At 46.3% G+C, this 19228-nt stretch overlaps 1 protein-coding gene across 1 annotated transcript in view; it reads left to right on the top strand.

The window, feature by feature from the left end:
• GABRR2 (gamma-aminobutyric acid type A receptor subunit rho2) overlaps positions 1–16355 on the top strand; it is a 44701-nt gene extending 28346 nt beyond the window's left edge. The window contains exons 3-9 of the mRNA XM_003986370.5: positions 2298–2365; positions 4177–4400; positions 5382–5464; positions 5663–5803; positions 8725–8877; positions 10108–10304; positions 12452–16355. Coding sequence (XP_003986419.3) covers positions 2298–2365; positions 4177–4400; positions 5382–5464; positions 5663–5803; positions 8725–8877; positions 10108–10304; positions 12452–12763 — 1178 coding nt within the window. The 3' untranslated portion in view covers positions 12764–16355. The remainder of the gene's footprint in view (positions 1–2297; positions 2366–4176; positions 4401–5381; positions 5465–5662; positions 5804–8724; positions 8878–10107; positions 10305–12451) is intronic.
• The last annotated feature ends 2873 nt before the right edge of the window (positions 16356–19228 follow it).

Here is a 19228-nt window from a genome sequence, read left to right as displayed (position 1 = left end):
CCTATTCATACACCGTGCCCATTATCTGAAAACCGGGCCACCGGGAAGTAGGTTCAAAGAGGGCGATGGCTATATTGTTTCTTTCCTTTGGCTCTTGGAATGACCTGATGTTGCAGATCCCGTGGCACCTTAGAGAAAGGGAGAGGGGGAAAGGAGAGCCGGTCAAGTACAGCACACATCCATGAGAGGCAGTGGTGCCAGGGTTAAGAGCTCAGACTCTGGTCTGTTTTAACATCTCTGGCAACAAAGGGTCCAGAGGATGAAGGAATTAACCAGCCCCACTTCCCCGATGGCAATGCTGGGGGCACGTAGCCCCACGAAAGGGAGCAGGGTCTGGGTACTAGGAGAGGACCCTGGCCAGGCTGCCCGCAGACTCTCCCTCATGTTGCAAGCCCCCTGGGGGAGAAAGGCAGACCAGTCAGACCTAGGAGGGAGCCTCCTCCCCACACTGAACGTTGCACTCTGGCACCTTCAAAGCACCCTGGGAGCCTAGAATAAAAAGAGAACACAGCTGTTAGAGCAGGGACGTCTCACGGGCCCTGACCTAAGCTCTCAGTTGAAAAATACGAGAAAATAAAAAGATCAGCTTACCCCCTGATTTATCCGAGAGGGAAGAAGTAAAAATAAAAAATAAAGCATTGTATTCATTTACTTTCATGTTTCAGAACATAGGAGATACTGATTAAATTCCACTAGTAATAAAGAAAATTCTTCCATTCTATTAGACTCGGTCAAAAAACGAATCTTCAATGGTGGGATTGCAAGTATTAGCAGGTGTACGGGGGACATTTGAGGGAGTTGGTGAGCCCATCCAACGCTCTAGGCTACCTCCATGAGGACCCTTGGCCCCCCAGTTTGGCTAGAACTGAGGATTGAGCCTTCTGGTTCCTACTCCATGTCAGAGTCTCCCATCCTTTTTCCCAGCCCATGACCAAAGTCTTGGTGCCTTCTAGACCTTCCAGACCCTCTGGTCCCTCCCAGACCTTAGGTCTCTTCCTAAGACCCAGACTCCTCCAGCCACCCTAAGGTTCTCCCTGCTCAGACCACAGTGGGTCAGCGTGCCCTCGTCCTGCACCCCCTGGCCAGGGTTCACAGGCTCCAGGTGCCACCGGGCTGGCCTCATGCCCTCTGTCCACCTGCCACCTGACTCTCAGAGATGTTTTTTTGTCCATAACTATAATAGCATGTGTTAATATGCTTGATAAACACAGATTTTTGGCTTTCTCCATTCTAGATTTAAAAAATAGATTAAAATCTGGGGCGCCTGGGTGGCTCAGTCGGTTAAGCATCCGACTTCGGCTCAGGTCGTGATCTCACGGTTTGTGAGCTTGAACCCCGCATCGGGCTCTGCCCCTGGAGCCTGCTTCGGATTCTGTGTCTCCTTCTCTCTCTGCCCCTTCCCCACTCATGCTCTGTCTCTCTCTCTGTCTCAAAAATAAACAAATGTAAAAAAAGTTTTTTAAAAATCTTAAAATCTAAGAAACATTTTATGGAAGTATAACATACACACACAAAGTACACAGATTAAAGTGGGCAACCCACTAAGTTGTCACAAAGTGAGTGTAACCATCATCCAGCCCAAGACATAGAACAGGAAGCCACAGATAAACCCACCGCTAAACATGGTTTTGGAAATCTTGCTACAGGCCAGGTGGAATGGAGTGTCAAGCCCCTGTGCTATGTATTCTCCTACTTCTCATCTGACACGACCTGAAAGGTTTTAAAAATCTTGTACAGTTATGTCTTTTGCAGTGATCTGACTGCACAGAGATCTTGTCTCACAGCAGACTGAAGATTTCGAGAGGGCAGGATCCCAGGTATCTGTTAGGTCCTCTGTAGGTAGAGTTTGAATAATCGAACAAATCTAGCCCTGGGCATGCAAGTGTCCCAAGCCCAAATCAGAGGCCATTAGGCATTATCTGTCCTCTATAGATGTCACAGGAGGACAACTGACCAGGGTCCCTACTCAGGCACTAGAGCATTATTCCCTTGACTCTACAGAGATAACCCTGGAATGTAGAAAGTAGTAATCCAGCTCATCAGTTCATCCAACAAGCATGGGTTAAACATTCTCTTTGGCCCAGGAAAGGCAACATAGGGCAGACACAGTCCCTGCCCTCAGGAAGAAAGCTGAGGCACCCAACATGTCAGGAAGTAGCAAGAAAAAACCACTCACAGAATTCGAGCCACTGCCTCACCCCTGCTCCAGTCAGGCTACCCCCAGGAAGGGGGTTGGGGTTGCTGACCCAGTGGTAGATAGAAATGTACCTTCACCAGATGTCTTTGTTCTTCTGCAGGCCCTGCTATCCCGGTGGGTGTGGACGTGCAGGTGGAGAGCCTGGATAGCATCTCGGAAGTGGACATGGTACTCAGGGCCCTTGGTGGGGCAGCCTCTGGTGCGGAGTCCTGGGGTTAAGGTTCTGTGAGCACCCGTGGCTGGTGGGGCTGCATGGGTGCAGGCTGTCCCCTGGTTGGTGGAGCAGGGGCCGCAGGAATAAAACAGGGACTCACTCAGTTGGCTCAAGTGCACTGAAGCCTAGAGCAGAGATTCTCAACTTGATGGGTAAAAGTAACTTGGGGAGTTGGTTAAATGCACATTCCTGGACCCCACCCTAGACTTCCTGAACCAGAGTTTCTGGGAGTGGGACCCAGCACGTTATATTTTGAACACACTCCTCAAGTGATGTGACTGGTCAGATGAGCCACACGTGGAGGAGCACGGGAGGTGGACATTTTCAGACAGAAATTCTGCAGTTTCTGCTCTCCAGTGCCTGCCTTGAGCATCGCTCCCCTATGCATTCCTTGGCAGGGTCCACCGAGGCCAGGTGGTAAGGGAGGGCTCTTTGGAGAAGCCTCGTTTCAGCTAAGACTTGAAGGGTAAGAAGTAGACAGTGCGGGGAGCGCCAGAGCAAGAGCAGGAAAAAGGCCCCTGAGGCAGAACAAACAGGTTTACAAACATAAACTAAAACAGTGCAGCACAAAAGGAGGAAGAGGTGGGAGTAGAGGACTGGTCAGGTAGGGTGCTCCCTTCCATGGGTGACCCTGCAGGACAGCCAGAAGATGTATAGGTGTGCTGGTAAAGTAGAAGTTTGGGGGCACTATGCTCTGAGACCACCACCACTAGGTGTCTTTCCATCCTCGCTCCCAGAAGAGGATGTTTGGGGGCACTTATTTAGTTATTTGCACTTATAACTTAGCACTCGCATCTTCTGGCTGCGGCAGAAGGGTCAGAGTCTTGGTCAAGGCATCAACTCTGCAGGCAAGGAGACACTGTTTAGCAGAATGAGCTTTGAGGATGAAATTATAGCAGATATGCAGCTGTCCAACCCTTCATCCATTCATTCCTATGCCCCCCACTTTTCCATCCTGCAAATATCTATTGAGCGCCTACTGTGTGCCCTGCCAGGCACTGAGTTAGGGCTTAGGGATTCAGTGGTGGGCAGGACACACTTCTGCCTTCAAAGATTCTACAAGACCAATGACAGAAACTCTCTTAAACGGTTTCTATCATTGACTGTACAGGTTTCTCCAAGTGTGCGCTAACTTGAAACTGAATGCTTAGCCAACAGGTAAGGAGCCCTGTGTTCACAAGTCGAGGTGAGAGAGAGCAGAACTTTGGAGAAATCCCGCCCTGCTGTCCCCCATGCCAGGCTGTCCGCCTTACAGCTGCGGGTTTCATTTGCAAAGCCTGAAGGATAGGCTGCTCAATTTCCTGGGCTCCAACCTCATGATGCACTATGAACCATTCTCTTTCCTACGGTTTCCTAGCAGCACCATTGTTGCGGCCACTGTCCTACAGGGCTGCAGAACTGTCACCTCCAACTCTGGAAGCTGAGTCTGAGGTGTCTGTTACATTGGTTGATGATGAGTTGGCTGTTAGAAAGGAAGGTTTCTGGGTCGCCTGGGTGGCTCAGTCGGTTGAGTGTCCAACTTCGGCTCGGGTCATGATCTCACGATTCATGGGTTCAAGCCCCGTGTCAGGATCTGTACTGACAGCTCAGAGCCTGGAGCCTGCTTCAGAGTCTATGTCTCCTTCTCTCTCTCCCCCTCCCCTGCTCATGCTTTGTCTGCTTCTGTCTCTCAACAATAAATAAATGTTAAAAAAAAATAAAAAGAAATAAAAAGAAAGGAAGCTTTCTAAGCATTTCTGTTTGGTGTCATCTCGGGCTCCCATAGGACTTCACCATGACCCTGTACCTGCGGCATTACTGGAAGGATGAGAGGCTGGCTTTTCCCAGCACCAACAACAAGAGCATGACCTTCGATGGCCGGCTGGTAAAGAAGATCTGGGTCCCCGATGTCTTCTTTGTTCATTCCAAAAGGTCATTCACCCATGACACCACCACTGACAACATCATGCTGAGAGTGTTTCCAGATGGGCACGTGCTGTACAGCATGAGGTAAATGCCCATGGGGTCACTGTTTCTTTGTCTAATGCCATTCTACTATGTATGATCAGTCTCTTTGGCCCTGAAGAGTTTATCGCCGTCGTTGGGCTTGTGGGCTATACAGATGGTCCAAGTCTCCTGATGCCTGTTAGAACTTTCTAAAGATGAAATGATCACCCGAGTAGCCAGTGACTTCCCGTCATCTGGGATCTTAAACTCAGGCTAGGAGACTAGTTAGGCTCGAATGAGTTTGGGGAATCAATGCCCTTCTAAATACCTTCCACCCCTGAGAGCCTATGATTCTAGTTTGTTGGTAATAAAGATTTAAAAAGGTAACAAACGGTGCCTGGGTGGCTCAATCAGTTATGCGTCAGACTTAGGGTCAGGTCATGATCTCACAGTCCATGAGTTCCAGCCCCGCGTCGGGCTCTGTGCTGACAGCTGAGAGCCTGGAGCCTGCTTCTGATTTTGTGTCTCCCTCTCTCTCTCTGCCTCTCCCCTGCTCCTGCTCTCTCTCTCTCTCTCTCTCTCTCTCTGTCTCTCAAAAATAAATAAACATTAAAAAAAAGGGTAACAATAGCTACTGTTTATTGAGTGCTATTGCAGATTGACTTGTGGACTAATGAGTGTTACACAGGCTTATTCCACATCTTCTTGGCCTGCTTGTATGCTTCACCAGAATTCAATGCTAATAGCCTTGGGGTGGTGGAGGGTGGGGGGAGGGCATAACCACCCAGGCATCCTTGAGGGAGGCAGCCCGCTGGCTGAGGGCAATGCCCACAGAAGGGTGCAGATGTGGGCCACTGATAGCCAACACCCTCAGTAGCCAGGACCTGGGCCATGTCTTATGGAAGGACAGAACTCTAAAAGTTAGGGTCCTGCAACTTAGATACTGGGATTTCCAAACTGCTGAAGTAGACGTGAGGAGGCAGCTGCTCTTGGTCATGCCAATAAGTCACTGCATGAGCCAATATGCTCTTTTGGGTTGCCTAGGATTACAGTCACTGCCATGTGCAACATGGACTTCAGCCACTTTCCCCTGGACTCCCAGACCTGTTCTTTGGAGCTGGAAAGCTGTAAGTATCCGTATTCTTAACGACAGATCTTTGCCTTTTTCCCTGTCCAATCCTTGTGCCATTTTAGTAACGTGAGACCACGTACTGCCTGCCAGTGTTAAGACCTGTTTTCACCAAAGCTGGTGTAGGATTTCCCTGTTGTTTCAGCCTGCGTCAGAATCAAAGGAGTCAAATTAACTTATTTTCCTCTCCCCAAAGATGCATATACAGATGAAGATCTGATGCTGTATTGGAAGAATGGGGATGAATCCCTGAAAACAGATGAGAAGATCTCCCTGTCTCAGTTTCTGATTCAGAAATTTCACACCACTTCCAGACTGGCCTTCTACAGCAGCACTGGTAGCTAATGTTTGCCATGGTCTAATTCAAATGTGGAAGAAAATACATGAGAATTCTCCAACCTTAAACTTTTCCCTTTCTAATGAAAATGAATTTGCATTATTAAATAACGCATAGTTCTACCAAACATTAGCAGCACTTAAAAGCAGAGTTTTAAAAAGTTGCTGTCATGTCTCTCATGGCCAGAGGCAACCACTCCTAACGAAGTGGAACACACCCTTGCAAACATCTTGCTTTAATTATGTAATTGCACAGTTGTGGGGTCATGTTTTACATGCTGTTCGGTAATCTAGTTTATTTGACTTAATGATATAGATGATACCTTTCCGAGGAAATGTATTTATTACTTATATTTCAATCTATAGATTTATTTTTAATGCTTGGTGTAACGCATCCTGGACCCTGGGCTGTGTCTGAAGTTTTGAGAGGATGCACTTGTCAGTCCCTTTCTAATCTCACTGTGAGCTCTTGTAGTAGTTTTCAGAGGGCTGTCATAATAAAGTACCATGGTCTGGGTGCCTGAAACAACTGGAAGGTATTTGCCACAGTTCTGGAGGCCAGAAGTCTGCAGGCCATGTGCCTCCCTTAGGCTCTAGGGAGGAACCTTTCCTTGTCTCTTACTAGTTTCTGGTGGGTGCTGCATTGCTCTGATGTCGGCTTCTGTTGTCATATGGCATTCTTCCTGCGTCCCTCTCTGTGTCTTCACATGCTGCTGTTTCTGTGTCTCTCTGTCCACACTTCCCTCTTCTCTAAGGACACCAGTTGTTGGATTATGGCCCACCCTAATCCAATATGACCTCGTCTCATCTTGATTCCATGTACAAAGACTCTATTTCTAAATAAGCTCACATTCACAGATACTGGGAGTTAGGACTTGGACATATCCCCGTTCAACCCACGATAGCCCGGTGGTAGCTACAGGACCCTAGAGGACTTCTCACTTAATTACTCTTTGTGTATTGGGAAGCCCAGGCTCTTCTGTGGAAAGCTTTTGTTCTACTTTCTGCCCCCACATGGCCACCATCTCCCTGTTCATCTGCCCCCCCCACACCCCTCTGTCCCCAACATCAAACGTGGAGAAAGTTCGAGCCTCAGTCAAGGTTGTGTTAGTGTTTAGACAGCTCAAGCTTTCTTCACTTTATGCCCACAGTGCTTGTCCTCATCCCTTTCTTCCCTTTTCTGTCGATATGTATGTCCACAGAATTTTCTTTTCTCATATCTTCTTGGTAAGTTCAAACCAACTCTCTTTCTAAAATCAATTTTAAGAATGTCTTACATAACTTTTTATTATGTGCCACTGTTTTTTAAAAATATTTTTTCTTTTTTTATTGAGGGACAGAGTGCGTGCATGCACGCGCCCTCGCGCACAAGTAGGGGAGAGGCAGAGAGAGACGGAGACAGAGAATCCCAAGCAGGATCTGTGCTGTCAGCATAGAGCCTGATGCAGGGTTCCATCCCACAAATGATGAGATCATGACCTGAGCCAAAATCAAGAGTCAGACACTCAACAGACTGAACCACCCACGCTCCCTTTTATTTCTTTATTTTAGAAAGACAGAGAGAGCATGAGTGGGGGAGAGAGGAAAGAGGGGGAGACAGAGAGAGAGAGAGAGAGAATCTTAAGCAGACTCCATGCTCAGCATGGAGCCCAACATGGGGCTTGATCCTAGAACCCTGGGATCATGACCTGAACTGAGATCTAGAGTTGGGAGCCCAAAGGACTGAGCCACTCAAGCACCCTCAGAGTATACATTTTTAAGGATCCTGGTTTCTTCTTAGTGTTTCCAAGGCAACTCTCCCTGATTTTCTTCCAAGGAAAGGATAGTGGAATAGTCCTTAGCAGAATGAGGGCAACTCTCAGCCTTTCCAGAAAAACCCTGTGCAAACCTAAGGAACAATGTGATTTGCTTCATGGGTGCCAATTTAAGTGTGGAAAATCTGACATGACTGGGTAAGTGCTGTGGTATGAATAAAGGATTGGGAGTTTCTGTCATAGTTGAAGATTACTTTCTATTTATCCACTCCACTGAAAGCACCTACCTCATTGAAATAACCCATGAACTTACACAGTAAACCATGTGCCAAGCTTCTAATGGACCCATTCTATTGTTCCAGCCTTTCCCTATTGATCCACCCCTTCCTTTCCCTGACTCAGTACTAACTTTCCATGCCAGCCAGTTGGGCTTTATCCCCTTCCTCAGCAGCATTTTTCTGGGTGCAGCCTGAGGTCCTCCTGCATCCAAACCATCAGGGCAGTGTGCTTGACAAACAGATTTCTGGGCCCTCTTGCAAGCTACTGAGTCAGCATCCCAGGCTGGGCTGAGATGGGAGCGGGGTAGGTGTGTGCACCCAGTTTCAGTCCACTTTATACATTTATACTGTCCTTGCCACCATCTGTGGTCCCAGTGATTGGATATCGATTTTGTGGATCATTTGAAGCCTTACCATTTTAGTCCTTGTTTGCAACCACTCATCTTGTGATGTATGTGGAGGTTGGCTCAGCTGATAATCTACAACAAAGGGAATAGTGATAAGATCCCAGCTCTGCGGGCTCCTGCCTCACTGGTATTGGAATCAATAAAATAGAACCAGTCCCCCTGTCTTAGGTTCCTGAGCTGTGAGTCCTCAGGAAATATGGTCCTGGTTTGCAAATAACAAATACCAAACAAGCAGCTAAACATAGATCTCTCTTTCTACCTTTTCCCAAAGTGCTGTGGAGAGAAATTAGGTAACATTGAATAAATAAATGTGTTTATAGGAGAGAGGGCTTCGATTTTAGAAAGGAGATATATTCTATTAAGTCAATGATCATTCACTTTGAACTTTCTGCTGGAGATGAGAGCAATATGGGGGAACCCAGGGAAGGAGTTTGTTTTTGCCTCTTTCACTGAACCTCACGCGCTTCCTCCTGTGTCCCCCAGGCTGGTACAACCGTCTGTACATTAACTTCACGTTGCGACGCCACATCTTCTTCTTCTTGCTCCAAACCTATTTCCCTGCCACCCTGATGGTCATGCTGTCCTGGGTGTCCTTTTGGATCGACCGCAGAGCTGTGCCCGCCAGAGTTTCACTGGGTAAAAGCATGTGATAAGGTGTGATAGGGTGGTTATTTTTTCATAACTGATCACTATAAAAAGAAAAAGTAGGGGCGCCTGGGTGGTTCAGTCGGTTGAGCATCCGACTTCAGCTCCGGTCAATATCTCGCAGGTGACGAGTTCGAGCCCTGCGTCAGGCTCTGACAGCTCAGAGCCTGGAGCTGCTTCCGATTCTGTGTCTCCCTCTCTCTCTGCCTCTCCCCCAGCCATGCTCTCTCTCTCTGTGTCTCAAAAATAAAGATAAACAGTAAAAAAAAAAAAAAATTTTTTAAGAGAAAGAAAAAGTAAAATCATTATTCAGAGTTCTTAACTGATTGGCTGCCGGAACCAAAAGGAGCAGACTTTCCTCCTGCTTCTTGCCCTCACTGTTCCCACACTGCTCTCAGCTTCCTAGACTATTTTATGAAAACCACAGGGAGCTACAACTGCATCAGCTTTGCTCGAGTCATTTCAGAAGGAAGAGGCTTGTCTGGGGAATAGACGTCCACTACCAGCAGTCTTAGAGCTCACTACGTCGATGAATAAGACAATTCTGCAAATGCCAAAAACTTATTTTGTAAATACAAGAATTTTGTTTGCTGGCCTTGTTTGCATAGAGTGAGAGTTTGAAAGCAGGGCCTGTATCAGGAGACCTGGGGGGAAGGAAAGGGCTGTATGCCCTGGAGTTGTGGTTTTAGTCCTTGCAGACCCTAAATTCCAGAGTGGACCGTAACAGTTCATCGTTGTCAATCTGGACAAAATCAGGCTGGGCTCCCAGAAATGTGAGGGTTTAACCTGGAAGGCACAGGGAGGAAGAAACTAGCATGCAGGCTTCCGGGAATTTCCACAGTCTTCAGAGACTTAACCGTGGCCCAGAGAGAGAATGAGGCCATTCCTTGTGGTGTGGGAAGTTTCCTTTAGTGGTGTCCTTTACTCACTGTTTCAAATTCCACATCTGGACGGGTCCTCCGTGAAGCCCTGCTGATGTGGTCAGCCATATCGCAGAGACCCAGTCCCCCAAGGGGCGTAGAATGAAAGAGGACCAGCAGTGAGCTGGCCAGGAGGGGGGCTGCCTGCTGCCTGTGGGGCAGATCCTCAGCATGGATGTTTCCATGCCCCGGGGGTTTCTCGTTAGATTTAAGAGATGGAGAACATAACACGGTGACTCAGTGGACTGTGGGAGCAGTTCTGTACCCTTGTCGGCGGCTGAACTAGAGCTGGATGTTGCAGGTATCACCACCGTGCTGACCATGTCCACCATCATCACGGGCGTGAACGCCTCCATGCCCCGCGTGTCCTACATCAAGGCGGTGGACATCTACCTCTGGGTCAGCTTTGTGTTCGTGTTCCTCTCGGTGCTGGAGTACGCAGCCGTCAACTACCTGACCACGGTGCAGGAGCGGAAGGAGCGGAAGCTCCGGGAAAAGGCGAGACAAGTTTCATTCATTTCCTGTCCTAGCTCAAGCTACTGGTTGGATGAGAATGGCAGGAAGGAGGGTTGTGTGTAGAAAAGGGCGATGTTTATGCAAAAGGAGGGAGATCTATTTGAGTAGGTTCTAGCTTCTACCACAAAGGATCCCAGAAAGCAGAAAGTCTTTGGATCAAGACTAGGAACAGGAAGACTTGGATCCTTAGGTCCAACTCTGCTACTTATACTGGGCTTCCGTTTCCTCATCTGTAAAAATGGTATAGCTGAACCCTCACCTCGCCTTCCTCCCAGGGTTATTGTAAAGATCTCATGAAGTAATGTATATAAAAATTATTTTGAAGCTGTGGGGTTCTAGAGTATCTAGTATAGTATAGTATCTAAAGCATCTAGATGGTATAGTATCTAAAATGTCACTGTTACTATTGAACATGTTTAGGGAAGGTGCCTCCATGTCCTATGACCAGACAAGGAGAGTTCTAGAGTTGAACATTCCTGTGTTTATCTGCGCTCTCACCCAGTGAAAATTCAGCCACATACACCTTTAGCCTTTAGACTCATTGGAAATACTATGCTATATACACTGCACTGCAGTATATTAACCCCTAGCGTGAGATACAGTGGAAATGAGGAATTCAGGCAATGTGCAGAGGCCTTTGGCACAGGGAGGGAAAGTCAATTCCTTTCGTATTCAGACTCTCATTAATCGCAGTAAGAAATAAAATGTCAACTTGTTAACCAAATCATTGCTCATCATCGCACCAATTGAAATGGGCATTCTCCTAAAAGGTATAAAGATCAGGGGATATGAAAATCCCACATTTATGCACATCTAGGTGGCTAATAGCTCCTTAACATAAGGGACTTTTAAATTTTAGGAAAAGAGGATGTGTTACCTTTTCAAAAATAGTCTTTCAATGCCCACATCATATGTGTTAAATATTTCTACACTGCCTCCAAATAGACTAAATCGTTTAAGAATTTATTTTTAAAATTCTATTCAAACCTTTTCTACTTTATTTTTTTATTTTTATTTTTTATTTTTATTTTTAATTTTTTTTTTAACATTTATTTATTTTTGAGACAGGGAGAGACAGAGCATGAACGGGGGAGGGTCAGAGAGAGGGAGACACAGAATATGAAGCAGGCTCCAGGCTCTGAGCTGTCAGCACAGAGCCCGACGCAGGGCTAGAACTCACGGACCGCGAGATCATGACCTGAGCCGAAGTCGGCTGCCTAACCGACTGAGCCACCCAGGCGCCCCAAACCTTTTCCACTTTAGTGGCATTCACTCAGATTTTCAATAATCTGTGCATCAGTCATTGTCAAATGATTTTGGATTATATTTAAACATTTTTATTTATAATCAAATGAACTTTCCCATATAGAGCTGTTGAAAAAAATAACAAGCCTTCACCTGAAAATATGGGCTCATGAATTGTTGAATGGTGCCAGCTAGAAGCCCACTCTTTGCTGACTCAAATTTTGGAAAGAAGTGAAACCATTTCCTTCCTTAAAAAAGGCATTGCAGGGGCATCTAATGGGCTGAGTTGGTAGAGCATGTGACTCTCCATCTGAAGGTTGTGAAGTCAAGCCCCACATTGGGAATGGAACCTACTTAAAAAATAAAACAAAATAATAAAAATGCATTGAAGGCACCATGACCTTTTATGCTTTAGAATAAGGACACTCTCCTACCTAGTCATCTTTTGATTCATGCACAAAGAGGTGGAGACCCACAACTGGAATGAGAATGCGCAGGTTTAAAGTTTTGACTCTGACGCTAGCTATCTAATTTCGGGAGAACTATATAGCCTCTCTGGGTCTTAGCCTCTCTGCAGTTGAGAGCATGTGAACTCAATCAGTGATTCTGGACCCCAGCTGCACAGTAGAATCACCTGGGGAGCTTCGAATTAATTCGTTTAGAGTGGAGCCTGGGTGTGGCCATTTTAAAGAGCTCCTGGATGATTCTAATATGCAGCCAGGGCGGAGAGTCATTGGACTGAGTGATCTCTGGAGATCCTTCTAGTTCTGCCTTTCTGTGGTTCTGAGTAGCCAGAGGGCTTTGCTCTCGGCCCAGGCCACCTCCTCTGCACCTCCACAGGGTCTAAACATGCCTGCCACCTCTCTTGTGTTTGCCGCCTGCAGTTCCCCTGCACGTGTGGAATGCTTCATTCAAGAACCATGATGCTGGATGGAAGCTACACTGAGTCTGAGGCCAACAGCCTGGCTGGGTACCCACGAAGCCATATTCTGACAGAAGAAGAAAGACAAGACAAAATAGTGGTCCATCTGGCTGTGAGCAATGAATCCAACTCCTCTAGGAAGAAGGGGCTTCTGAAGGGCCAGATGGGTCTTCGCATCTTCCAGAACACCCATGCCATTGACAAGTACTCCAGGTTGATATTTCCTGCCTCCTACATATTTTTCAACTTAATTTATTGGTCAGTGTTTTCCTAGAAGCCCTGAGACTATGCTTGGGAAAGGACATAGACATCTATGGGGCCTGGCCAGCCGTCCGCACATGGACCTGCTGACCACTCTTCCCTCACCAGACGGAGCAGCTGCCCCTGGACCACCAGGCCCTGGACCACGATGGCAGTACCCCCTCTCAGAGGAGCCCAGGAGCCCTCCAGCTCCCCTTTCCCTGACCTCATGGGTTTGCTCCTCATTAACGGTGTGTTCTGTGTCCTATTTCATGCCTCATTGGGACTGTCTTCTTCTGTTCTTGTGTGTAAACAAGAGCACAAGAGCCCCCCCCCCCCTATAAAAACGACTCAGATGCCTCCTAGATATTCTGATACCCTAAGGAAGCCCAGGATTCAGTTGTGAAGGGACAAGGAAGAATAAAGGGCAAGCTTAGGGGCTTTATGGATAAGAGACAGGAAATAGGATTCAAAATAGGAATTAAAAAATATGTAAACCCGTACAACTAGATTAAGTGCCTACCTAGGAAGGGAAAAAAAAAAAAAAAAAAAGCTCAGATCCCTGATTGGAAATGATTTGACCTGTGCGAGTCTGGCAACTCACAGGATTTTGCAATCCATTCAATCATTCGTTAAATATTGAGCACCCACCTTGTGCCAGGTACTGTGAAAACAAACCAATAGAAGTCTCTTTTCTCAGAGAACTTCTCTAAGCCTGCACTCATTCTACATATGGCAGAGGGTACTTCTGCCCTTCTTTCTCTCCCAGCCCCCACTTACCCCATGGATCTGTTCTGTTTGCTGGTGCTTTTACTTCTATGTCTGTCTAGAAAAGCACTTTCTGTCTCCTGTGAGGCCCTCCTAAGGCCAGCTTAATACTTCTTTCTTGGAATCTCCATTCAGGGCAAGTATAGTATTGGGGAGAAGGCCAGGGATTTGAGAATGGGTGATAACAGAACTTGGTCTTGGAGAGGAAGGAGCCATGAGTCTGCTGTGGAAATGTGTTCCACATGCCGTCCTACCTCCCTTTCTGGGCTTCTCCCCCAGCAGACAGATGACCTCAATAATTCCTGTGTCCACCCCTGCCCCCACCCCAAGGGTGGGCAGAACTGCCCCTGCACCCTGGAATGATTTCTCCTTTCCACAAGGAATTGACTTTCCTCTAATGTGGCTAAGCTCAAATTAGGAAAGCAATCTGATTTATTGAATCTATAGCAAGTTGTGAATGACCATTCCTCTTAATCCTATTTTAGGTGTTTTCTAGTTAACTCAAGTGAACCTCTAATTAGCAGTATTTATGGAAATATAAAGGATATGATTTTGAGAAGGGGACCTTTTCTTTAAATCACAGCACTTGGAATCAGAGGGCTGATCTGGGGAGTAGGGAGGGAATGCCCAGCTCAGATTTCTTGTTTAATAAAAGAAGGTGTTCTGCTCTGTCCCCTACCTGCTGCCCCTTCTACCTTCCTGCTCAGGGTCTGAGCATCTAGTCCTTTGGTCACAAGTATACAAATGGTACAGGAAGAGAGTATAACCCTGCCTTAAATCAAGTGAGCTCTGGCCTGTGGAGTCTGCTTTGCAGCTCCTGACTTCCAGGGGCGGAGCTTTTTAGTTCCTGAAGATTAGAGCACAGGTAGGTACCAGAGCCTCCTGAAGTTTCAAGTCAAGGGCCCGTACATCCCTGATCTGCTCACTTCTCCCTCACCACAACCGCCATACGGTTGCCCTATGCATCTCCGCTTCTCTGGTCCTTCCTTTCGTCAGTTACCCACCCATTTCCTCTGTTCCCATACCCATTCCTTGTGTGATCCTGGTCCCAGACACCCCTTTGCTTCGCCACTCCACTGTCCCTGTTGAGACCCAGACTCACCATCTCTGGCCACCAACCCTACCAGTCCAGAGGCTGTGTGATCAGGACTGGGATTTGAGGAGTTAAACTCTCAACAGGACAGCCTCCAGGCAATAATATGGCATAGATTACCTTGGGCAACTGCGAGTTTGGGAGGTTCCCAAGACCACTCTCAGGTTTAATAATTCACTGGAAGGACTTTCAGAACTCAGAGGAACCATTATACTCACAGTTATGCTTGGATGTGGCAAAAGGATACAGATTAAAATCAGTGAAGGAAAGCAGCATTTAGGGCAGAGAGCAGGAGAGACCAGGCACAATTTTTAACTGTTCTCTGTCAGTGAAATCATGCAGTTAGTGCTTATTTCTCTCAGCAATGATGTTTGACAATATGTACCAAGTATTGCCAACCAAGAAAATGTACCCAAGTCCATCAAGGTGTGCAGAGTTTTTATTAGGGGCTGGCCAATGTAGATACAGCTAACTGCCCGCCTGGCTGACCTTAGTCTCGAGCCCTTTCAGAGGTTGAGCTGACAACTCTTATCCTTAGGCCTCCATCATATATCACACTGTTAGTATAGACTATCTGGCTTGACCCAAGGCTCCAAGGTAAAGACTCTCCTATTAGGCATTATATCCCAAGGGCTTAGAAATTACCTTCAAGGAGCTGAGGCTGACCCAAACCCTTTCTTTTGTCAAGGCTAATCCTTTACTGCACAGCAATCTTTGTAAATTACTTATTGTTAATGCTGATCGTTGGGTTGCTATTATAGATTCATGCAACAAACATTTTAAACATGCCTTGCACTGGGATGTTCAAATTAAGAACAAGCGTCAGTTGCAGCTGTCAGAGAGGGTATACATATATAGAGGACAGTGTACACAAATATCTACAAGTTAAAAAGTGTTAAGTGCTACAGTAGTGGTTCAAAGTGTAATGGGAGTGCAGAGGAAGGAGAGAATGATTTCTACTGGGAACACTGGATCTCATGGACAAAACACCCCTGAGCTGCCCCTTGAAGATTGGAGATTTGGAGATGAACATGCTAGACGCACATCGCACATGTAGAAAAGTACGTACTGGATCTGTGCCGTCCAATATGGTAGCCACTAGCCATGTAGCTATTTAAATTTAAGTTAAATTAAAAGCACGGTTCTTGCCACTGCACTAGGCACATTTTCCAAGTGCTCTTCTCAATTGCCGCATGTGGATAGTGCAGACCTAGAGAATGTTTCTGCAATCACAGAAAGTCCTGTTAGATAGTGCTGCTGTGGACGAAGGGGTCAGCCTGAGCAGGGGCAGGAAAGTCTGGGGCTGCACAGTGTAAGGTTTGTGGGACAAGTCATCTGTTTTTGCTGGGTCCTAGGCTATGGGAAGAGGAGGTGAAAGACCAGCACTTTCCACAACACTAGGGTCATGGCAGGCTTCCCCCATGCCAGTGCCAACAAGGACAGCGCCCCCTCCCTGGAGTTGTCTGGCCCAGAACCACTGGGTTTCCTAGCCTCATGGACAGATGAAAGATGAAACTATGAAAAACAAGGATTATTGGATGGTACAGGGCATCTGGACTTGTTTAGAAATTTTTAATCTCTGTAGATTCTGGTAAGCCACAGTGCTACTCAAAGAATAATTATGTTGTCATTAAATAGATTGCTGTAATTGTCTTATTTAATTCCAATTCTGCTCTGCTTCTATGTTGTCTTCATAAATTGAGGCTCATATAACATGGTAGCCTGTTCACACTCAAAAAAATAAAGATGTATTTTAACTAGCTTACATATTTAACTGGAGTTAATAGTTAATAGTATGATGTTTACAATCATAAATAGCATTTTATCATGTAGAATCATAATATAATGACACCACTGTATTTAACACTGCCTTACTGCAGTGTAACACAGTCTGACTCTACTTAAGAAAAGTAGAGAATTAAAAGGAGGTAAAGAAGAGACAATAGTAGGGGTGTCTGAGTGACTCAGTTGATTAAACATCTGACTTTGGCTCGGGTCATGATCTCCTGGTTCACAAGTTCGAGCCCAGCGTCAGGCTCTGTGCTGCAAGCTCGGAGCCTGGAGCCTGCTTTGGATTCTGTGTCTCCCCCTCTCACTGCCCCTCCCCCGCTTGTGCTCTGTCTCTCTCTCTCTCAAAAGTAAATAAACATTAACAAAAAAAAGGCAGAGACCATAGTAGGAGTAGAAAACAGGAACTAAGGAAATGCTGAGGACATGGAATGATTCACTCTAGAGGCAGGAAGACAGCAGTAAACATGATTGTTATCAGGGATGCTTGAATGATACTTTATTTCACTGACTCTAAGGCACCATTGATGTAAGATGCACCCATATTTTATGTACCACCAAGAAAGAAAAAAATGCTATGAATTAAATTACAGCATGCTAGTGATTATGAGTCCTGATTTCACCAATATTAAATTGTGAAAAAATATGCATGTTGGATAAATGAAATAGGTAGTATACAAAAGCTGGTGATTGGACATACTTCTTTGACACCACAGAACCAACATTTATTATGCACCTGTCCTCAGGGGCTCGTGCCTGGGTGGGGGAATGGGTGATGGCAGATACAGAAATAAATGGGAAACACCTTTCAGTGATTAAGAAGTTTACATTGCAGTGGATGTGTTTCAATTTTTTTTTTTTAACGTTTATTTATTTTTGAGACAGAGAGAGACAGAGCATGAACAGGGGAGGGGCAGAGAGAGAGGGAGACACAGAATCTGAAACGGGCTCCAGTCTCTGAGCTGTCAGCACAGAGCCCGACGCGGGGCTCGAACCCATGGAGTGCGAGATCATGACCCGAGCCGAAGTCGGACGCTTAACCGACCAAGCCACCCAGGCGCCCCAGCAGTGGATGTGTTTCAAAGGAGAGAGAGAGATCATAGAATTTGAGGAATAAATGCTATTTGTGGTAAATTCTGAGCAATGGGTAGATATAATTTCAACTGGTAGAAAGGGAGAGTGGGGATGGTAACATGGCAGAAGGAAAGCTGAGGTGTGTTCAGGAGACAGTGGGCAGATACCCTACCAAATGTATAAAAGTCTCAGGTTCCCATCTTTCTAGTTCCATGACCCTGATATCAAGAGTCCTTTTAGGTTCATTCTGCTTAGAATAAACCTGGGGAAGAGATTGGTCTGGTCTGGTCTGGGCCACACATGTTGAAGATGATCAGAGCTCTGTGTTAGAAAGTTAGAAGGTTTAGAAAGTTTAGAAAGTTAGAACTCTTCAAAGACATTTGATTTGGTTCAGTATTTTTGTAAACATCTGCAGAAGGGAGACCAGGAATTCAAAAAACGGAAAGCTGCGTAGTCTGAGGGAACCGATGAGGGGGAAAAATAACGATAAGTATAGTGGAGAAAGTTCACATTAAGTTCAGTTACATGTGAGAGCCACAGCCTGTGTGCTGACATTAACAGAGACTGGGAAGCCAAGGGAAAGAGCTATTCCCTGTGGAGGGTGAGGAGTTTGGTCCTGGCAGACAAGTGGAGATGTGAATGAAAGTTATAAACATTGGTCTGGGGCTGGAGGGAGGTAAGGCTCCCTCTTAGATGCTCAATGAAGCTCAAAGCTCAGTGAAGCTGTCAGAGTGGGTGGAGCTCCAGGAGCAAAGCAGAAGAGAAGAAGTCTGCAGACAGGAGTTTAGGAGTTTATTTTTAGGTGGGAAGAGAAGGACTGATCAGAGAAGTAGGAGACCCAGAAGACTGTTATGCCTTAGAAACTGGAAGAAGAGAGACTCTCAAACGGAGGAGGGTACAGCTGGGGGCAAATGCTAACCATAAAAATAGAGAAGGATAAACACTGTGATCAGACATGGCAAGATGGAGGCCAAAGGCTTGGTGGGATCAAGCACACAGGGAGATGTTAAAGGAGAGGGACCTAACTATAAGTGATTTAGGGAGGTAGAAGGGAAAACGTTCAGAGAATTACTGCTATCTATTATGGAAAGAATATTTTAGACTCTTGTTTTCTTGGAGGATTTAAACATAACACAGTGGCATACCTGGCCTGAATGAGGATTGTGATCTCAGTGGTTGGTTTCCCAAATTATTATATTGGAATTTAGGGGACTGGTCTGAAAACAGTGTGCATGACCTAGTTGCCAGGTCTGTGGACCAGCAACAGTCTTGAGGACTTGTGCCATCCTCTGTTCCCACATGCATGGGGCGGGCACCACCGGAGACAGCGTGGCCACTGCTTCAGCCATCAGGGAAGATAGAACAGATGTTAAAGCAACCTCATTATGTAAAGGGCCAGGTATTGAGTGCATTCTCTTGTGCTTGGCACTGTGGTGAGAGTGGATATATGGTTCCCAATTCAATTCTCACGGAAGCCCCGCTGAGGTGGGAAGGATTGCCCCTACCACATCGCCACCAAAGCGTGCTGTCTTCCATAATTGTGTTCAACACATTTAGGTAGGTGGACTTCGTGAAGCAATTATTATTTCCCATAGTATTTTCAGGAAAAAGGGCAATTTAATCCCTTACTTAGATGGGCAGAAATGAGGTTGGAAAGAGTAGAAAGAAAAGAAAACCCAAGCTGGTCTGGGTTGTGCTGAGACATGTGGGCACGGAGTCACCCCTACACCCAGGTAGAAACTTGGAGTCAACTAGGACACGTGGCTAGCTCTTGAG

The sequence above is a fragment of the Felis catus genome, chromosome B2 (genome assembly GCF_018350175.1).
Source record: "Felis catus isolate Fca126 chromosome B2, F.catus_Fca126_mat1.0, whole genome shotgun sequence".
Taxonomy (NCBI): Eukaryota; Metazoa; Chordata; class Mammalia; order Carnivora; family Felidae; genus Felis; species Felis catus.
The sequence above is the reverse complement of the archived record's forward strand: the minus strand, read 5'-3'. Positions and strand labels throughout refer to the sequence as shown.